General features: G+C 38.6%; 1 protein-coding gene across 1 annotated transcript; it reads right to left on the bottom strand.

The window, feature by feature from the left end:
• Window positions 1-447: 447 nt before the first annotated feature.
• On the bottom strand, window positions 448-7,593 carry lhx6b (LIM homeobox 6b). Its single transcript, XM_073465719.1, has 7 exons — window positions 7,456-7,593; window positions 6,972-7,093; window positions 4,993-5,213; window positions 3,627-3,727; window positions 3,425-3,520; window positions 1,762-1,933; window positions 448-530 (listed from the first exon to the last, which is right to left on the bottom strand). The coding sequence occupies exons 1-7, from the start codon at window positions 7,591-7,593 to the stop codon at window positions 448-450; spliced, it is 933 nt and encodes a 310-aa protein (XP_073321820.1).
• Between the last annotated feature and the right edge of the window lie 266 nt (window positions 7,594-7,859).

Here is a 7,859-nt window from a genome sequence, read left to right as displayed (position 1 = left end):
ACTGTGATACTGCTACAACACTCCTTTTTTCTTGTTTTTAGAGAGCTCATATTGCAACAATAATTAAATGAGTGGGTAAACAAAAGGAAAACAAAATCCTGACCTGATGCAATGTTTTGTGTCCCATCAAAAAATAGGAAAAAATAAAATAAAAGTGGCCTTCTCCTCTGCATTATTAAAAAAAAAAAAGACAAAATTAAAAAATAAAACTCCCATGTTGGCGTGGAAGAGGGACATTTCTCCACAGTCTGATGTCTTTAAAAGACGAAGTTTAGCTCAGCAGTCTCACAGCAAAGAATCCGACTTGATTGAAAACAGATCATGAAGGTCCCTGCTGTCCCCGGGGGGGATTAGACTCCCAAACAGAGCAGATTACTGACAGTACGTCCCAATGGATTTTTTTCACAACGTCAGAGTGGTGACGCTGCCAGAAGTAGACGCAGAAGGTCAGCGGCTGATGGGAAGCTGTGGTAAAGAGATGGACGGATGGGTCAAGTGGCCCGGGGCAGCGAGGACGGAGAAGGGATGAGCTGCACGGAGAAGAGAAACAACATGAGTTTGTGGAGCAACATGAGCAGCAGGGTGGTCTTCTCTGTCTGAAAGACGTGATAGGCATTTGTTTGTGTTTATCTACAAAGCCCTCACTGGGGAGATGCCGTCTTATGTCACATCTTTGCTTTCTTTTTACAAAACACCTTAAAAATCACTCTGGTACCTCAAATCCTCGATCAAAAATCATGTTTGTTCCTTTTTTAGCTGATTAATTTTTATATATGTATCTCTTTTTATTAACTGTATTCATATTCTTTCTCTTACTCCACATCATTGTAAATGAGGACTATACCTAAATGATTTTTCAGTATATAATGAAGGCAGTTAAATGTTACTGTCATTTTGTTGAACGATATGCTGCTGGTGAAGGATGTTAACCTCTAAAACATTCAGATGATGAGTGTATGGGAGAGATATATTTATCATGCATTTTTCTAAAACAATAAAACAGTCTTTTAAAGTTAAATGTCCTTTTTTTAAGTACAACGTTTGCCTCAAACAGCTTTAAAATCTGTAAACATATAACACAGTTTTTCCTTCATTCGGATAGAAAAACAGGAATTGAAAAGGGAAGAAAACTCACCAGCACTCCAGACCAAATGATACTTTTAATACATTTTAATGCCTAAGATTTACAGCAATCATTTATATTTCTTTGTTCTTTAATTTTCATCCTTTTTTCCCTTCTTCTGATCCTTATTTATACTCTATATAATTATTTAATGCACATGACAGTCCCAAGAATAAGCAGCACTGCATTTCGACATACAGTAGCCTACTAGGAAAGATTCAGATCCTTTACTTAAACAATATTAAACCACTTGATTTACCAGTAAAACTCCCATATTGACAATATAACTTCAGTTAGAAGAATTATTGCAAAATGTACTTAAAGTATCAAATGATAGCAGATGTACTCCTGTTGAAATGATGTGCCACAGTAAGTATAAAGTATAAAGTAGCACGAAATAGAAATGCTTAAGTAAAGTACAATTACCTCAAATATCTGGTTAAATTCCAGCGCTGCGGATTGTATGACGTAAAGATATAATTCAGTATACAAAAATCTAGAGACAGCCGATTATCAAATCAAAAGACAGCTGATTATGGAGATAAAATGTTGGGAAATTGATTGATAAATAGCAGGAAGTGCCATTCTACTTTTTAATCCCAAAGAAAGAGGCACTAACAATAAGACCTGACACTCACTGTCCAGGTATCCGTGCAGGGCGAGTAGATGCGGTCGGTCGGGGCTGCTGAACGGTGAATAGTGGATATCATCTGGCAGCGATGGAGGCATCCTGGACAGCGGAGCGCTCTGAGAGAAGCTGCCCTGTGGCGGCTGCTTTTTGTGTCGTGCTCGGCAGTTCTGAAACCAAACCTGGGAGATATTACAGATGATGTGAGCATGTAGCGAGCAGGCGGAAATACAGTCCTCAATAAACAGTGTCTGTTGTTTGTGTTTGTCTATCCACAAATTGATATATTGTACACTTTACGGTTGGAAAATGAAGTTGTATTTGATGTGAATTGTCAGCGATTAATCAAGGATTACATGAACATTTAAATATATGAGCTTATAACAAAAAAAGCAACACAACTAATCAGTCTAACCTGTGAGGTTTTTGGTGAAACAGACAGAAACTGTGAGCTTATAACAACCTCATGACTAAGAAATAAAGCAGGTCGATGCTCAACACAGAGAATGTGAATCATAAGCATCATAAACAATAAATAGCAGGTCAGTATTCAGTGAACTCTGTACAACCTTATTTCCTGTTACAGAGAACGAGACACGACCCAATGTGATGCTCAAATGTTGCTTGGATTATTATAACCACATACAAAGAGTGGATACACCCAAGTGTCACAGTTCATTTTATTCATAAGGACCATGACTAGTGATGTATTGATTGGCAATTTGTTTGTGTGCAAGCCTCACTTAAATGGTGGGCAGGGTGTCAGCTTGGTGTGGTGTTTTGTCCTCCTAGAAGAATTTCATTGGTCAGGGTTAGAGCGTTAATGTGTTTGATGAGTCAAAGGCAACAACACTTGCTTTTTTTTTTTTTTTACCTCTGCATTGATTTATTCAACATCACATAACATCGACATTTCGGTCAGCACGACCCTTCTCAAGACAGAGAGAGAGAATGTTTTTAATTAATCAATGCAGAGGTTAAAAAAAATAAAAAATAAAAATGTGTGCAAAAATTGCTATGTAAGTAAGTAAAATGGTTTAAATCAGTTGTTTCCAACCTGGGTGTCTGTACCTTCCTAAATCTAAAGGGACCAGGCGTTGACTAAAAGGATTAAAATACATATACAAGATTTTTGCCATTTTTCATTTTAATTACTGGATGCTTTGCCTCATCTGGTCTCGCTTTAAACCAGACAATTTCAGAGGGAAAACCAGCTTAATTTTAATAGTTTACAGGCAAGAACACTGGGACCCATGAGGATGTAGCGATTATTACAACATGCCATGATGAATTCTGATGGAAATCCTCTGGGGTAAGTCATTATTTGTCTCAACAAATGTAAAAGATGTGAACATCAACAAAAAGTGGTAATAGTGTTTATTAAGAAAATAGTGGTAAAAAATCCTATGTGAGTAACAGATACGGTATATTCCAGGATAAAGCTAATTAGAAGCATTTTGTGTGTGAGAGCTTCCTAAGCTTGCTCTTTAATGACTTCAGGCATCTTTAAAACAAAGCAGTGTCTACAGTTCATGTCTGCAAACTGTAATAAGCTCAAAGAACTTAAACATTTTCAAATTGTTTCATTTCAAGAAATAAAATGAGTGGGAACCACTGGTGTGATACATGTGAAACTGCATCACAGTGTAATTGTGTGTTTTATCGTTTCCTACCTGTATGACTCGTCTGCTCAGTCCCGTCATTTCTGCCAGTTTCTGTAGCGTCTGAGCGTCGGGGTTGTTGTCCTGAGCGAACTGAGTCTGCATGACCTGCGAGAACACATTGCTGTCAGTCAAGAACCCACAAACATATACGCGCATACCATGAAACCGCAGGTTGAGCACACACACACACACCCAACAGAGCAGACTCTACCTGCAGTTGCTCAGCGGTGAACGATGTCCGCGCCCTCTTGGCTGGTTTTGGTTGGCAGTCCTGGTCGGAGGGCAGCGCTCCCTCCAGAGTCAGTCCTGTGCCTTTAAGACGGCACAATCACAACGGTTCTCACTCACATTTCAGTCACTTTATTGTGAAATTACACAAAACAACGCAGTTATGAGTTTACAGGCCAATTCTGTTACAGCTCAAGTCTGTGTCATAAAATTGCACATTTGTTCAAACAAACTGTTAACATAATTAAAATGTTTTCTTGCCAACAACCACACAGTCTAAGTATTTATACTGTTAGGGCCTATGTTTTCCTCTCTGACAGCACACCAGAGAGCAGAGACTTCCACTAGAGTATCAGTGTGAAAAACATAGGAAATAACGAGGTAAATACACATTTTAGGATCCATGGAAGATGACAAACTTGAGTTTTGCTTGAGCTGTGACATGATGAGTCTGTTTCTACAGTTCTTCCTCTGGCTTCTTCAAGTTTTGGAGATATCAGCGGTAGAGATGTCTGCCCGTTGGGTATAATGGAACTAGATGCACTCGGCTTGTGCTGCTCGAAGCGCCAAAAAATAACATAAAATACAAATTAAAAAAATACATTTGAAAAACTCAACAGCAATGTCTCTTTTCCAAAAAGTCTAGACTGGTCAATTAATTAATCCACCAGTCTTGTTGTGAGCAGTTTCATACAGGAACTCTTTTCTTGCTACCAAACTACACCCACCAACCATATCACCACACAGAAGGCGTGATGATACGGAAAGAAAATAGTTCTTACATGAAATTGCACAGAGCAAGGTCTGTGGATTACGCTGAGTGACCAGGTCATGATTTTTGGAAAGAGACATTGCTGTTGAGTTTTTCCAAATGTATTTTTTTGTGAATGCCATCTAGTTCCAATATATTCAAGAGAAAGCAGGACATCTCCATGGATGATATCTCCAAAACCCGGCAACTTACACCAAAACAATCCAGATGGAAAAACAGCACTACAGTTCAGAGGAAGAATATATGTAGCGAGATTGGGGTGAACTTTCCTTTAAATCTTCCTTTAATCTCATGTTGGGTGTACAATCACTGTTCAAACCCTCAGATCTGTATCTTCAATTCAAGAAGTTGAGATTAAGATAAGAGTTAGATTTAATATTAGGTTACATGTCGAAAAATAAAGCAGTAGGAGATCTAACAAAAAAATTCCTGGCATCACTCCGTAAACCTGGCTGCAACAAAGAGCTGGATTAAGCTCATACAGAATATATCTGTGGTGTCATCCAGCGTGGGAAAAAGCGACCTGTGAGGTGATTTAAAGGGAGGGTAGGAAATCCATCTTGATAACGTCTGTTACCGTTTTCTGCAGCCCTGCGGAGGTTGTCCAGCATGATGTCGTAGTGGCTACGGCAGAGCACCCTGCCCTCCACCAGGCCGAACTCCTCCCCGGTGGACAGCTGCCTCTTACAGGAGAAACAGGCGAAACAGGCCAGGTGGTAAACGCTGCCCCGAGCCCGCCGCACCCAGTCACTGGCGTACACCTGCCGGCCACACTGGGCGCACTTAGTGCCGAACCTACTGTGAGGAAGAAGGAAACGGGCAGGTGAAGGTTGGCTGACAGTGAGCAGAATCTTTTGCCAACCAAACCCTGTGCAATATTTGTTCATTTTACCCTTCATATTACAGCCACACAGCTCCCTGACGATACAGTACATGTTCCTTTAACTAATTTAAAACTAATACAGCAATTTGAGTCAGAACAGCAGAAAACATGATCTACATCTTTCTCTGACGGCCTCTCATCTGTAGTGTTTCATGTAACATCTGTGCAGAGGAATGCTATTGTTGATGTGTTGTGGCAGGAAGCTTTGGAAAAGAGTCAGACATCCTCTCTTTATCCTTTAATGCCTTATCTTTGTTGTGATTTATGTTTATTTTTTGGAGAATATTATAATTGTAACCAGTGAATAGATTAAATAATTTTCTCAAGTAGGCCTGAATACCAAGTCTGTTTGTAGCCTGTAAGGTTAAACCCAGGGCAAAGCAAGTCATAGTTCACACACTGCTGCTTGTATTCGTTGCAGTCAGCCCTGCGCTGTGACTGAAGGTGATCGATGAGTGTGCGAACATTTTTTTTTCAACTCAGACCCTGTCTCACCTGGACTGTAAAGCCACTACAGAATAAAAAGTGACAGTTCAAAGACATTTCTAAAGAAAACACACACACACACACACAAAAATCTAGTTAATATTGAACAATAATGGTGCATATTTTCCCATTCAAATAACCAAATCCCACTGAAATGTAGTAGGACGTTTAGGACAGCAGCTGCTTTTCCTGGCTGATAATCCAGTAATTTGTTCATTGATCTGATCTGACTCTCAGTGAACAGATAGAAACACTGACACTGTGTTGATTTTTACAGTCTGAGAAACTGATTTAAATAAACATGGTTTTGCTCATGGTGTGCTGTGATATATCCTGATGAAAACATCTTGCAGACCAAAAGCCCTTCATCACCCATCATGCAGAGCCTCATTTTGAAAGAGAAAAACAGTTTTTCCTAAAGAGGGAAGGCAAATCATGTTCAAGTTTATCTTTGAGAGCAAATATCAATAAACTGTAAAAACATCCCTAAAAAAATGTACTGCTGTTTATTTATATTATCATTCTTTCATGTTTCATTAATAGGAGCAAATTAGAAAGTAAAAGCATAACCTTGCATGTCTATAGACGATTATTATTAGTCATATGATGCACAGTTTGTCCATCAACTATGAAAGATGAATTCAGAACGGATAGTTTTCAAGAGTTAGAGGATTAAATTGGAGATTTTTTTAAAAAGAAGAAGAAATGTCATTAGGCATAGTATACTTATTTTTGGTTGCGCATACGGAGGAACAAGATTTATTTCGAGGCTTTTTTCCCCCTTTTAGATAAATAACAAACAGGCATCTGCAGATAGAGGAATTGGCCTCGAAGCTAAAAGGATGAACCACATCGTTTGCAGTCAACTTATATTTCATTTCACAGACTGAGCCACGCTGATATGGAGACTCTGAATTAATTCATTTCAGTTGGCTAATTTCGGTAATCGACAGTTGTTATCTGATCGGGCCTATTAGAAATATAAACACTTATTTTAAAAACACAAACAAGCACGTGTTAGCCTTCTTATTAAAATTAATTCATTTTAACTTAATTTATTGACATTTTTGTTTTAATAAAATGAACTACAACTTCCCCAACCATCTAAAAATAAAAGCTGGTAAGAAATACATATAATTAAATAATTAAACAGCCCAAGTCTTCGCAGAAATAAGCCCTGATCTTACCTGAAATAATCCAGTTTGCAGTAGATTTCCTTGTTTTTAACGTAGCAGCTGTTGTGTTGGCGCAGAGACGCTCTGCAGACTGAACACTCCAGACATCCCAAGTGCCAGTTCAGGTTGTTCACCTGTGAAGATTGAACATAAATACAATCATCAGTCAGAGGGTGTGGTAATCAATGCATTCAGAAGAAGTGTAACAACGGGTCATAAACGTAATTTCACTTAAACATTACACTTTCTATTTATTTCCCAAAATATAGCCTGTAAGACAGAAAGGAAGAAAGAAAGAAAGAAAGAAAGAAAGAAAGAAAGAAAGAAAGAAAGAAAGAAAGAAAAAGAAAGAAAGGATAAAATATGTGACCAGATGAAGGACACTTTTCTGCGTTTAGTTTGTTGAGATCATTTTGAAAAGTGACGACAAAAATAAAGAATAAAAGAAAAAGCCACAAACCAAACATTAAACATTACGCCTGCTTTTCTTCCTCACCTTCAGCAGGTATCGGTCATGGATCTCCATGCCGCAGCTGGCGCACTGGTTCTTGGCCGCCGGAGGAGAGCAGAGACAGGCGGCCTCCGACGGACTGGATTCACCGGACTCCTTCTTCACCTCCAACTTAGACTGCATCCCAGAAAAAAAAAGCTTTTAAATCAGACTGGTTTAATCGTCTCTTGTAGTTTTTTTTGTTTTTTAAAAATCTTATTCTAAGAGCGGAGTAACTGAAAGAAAATAATCCTTGTATTTCAGCTCTACATGAAGATCTCATCCTGGGAAATAAAACACCAACAGGCCATATCTATTTATCTTTTTATCTTTTTAGATTTCCAGAAAAGCTTTAATTTCTCCACTCTTAAATCAATTTGTGCATGCATCCTCGCATGTTCGACATGATT

The sequence above is a fragment of the Pagrus major genome, chromosome 5 (assembly GCF_040436345.1).
Source record: "Pagrus major chromosome 5, Pma_NU_1.0".
NCBI lineage: Eukaryota > Metazoa > Chordata > Actinopteri > Spariformes > Sparidae > Pagrus > Pagrus major.
Note: the sequence above shows the minus strand (reverse complement) of the source record. Positions and strands in the feature narration are given on the sequence as shown.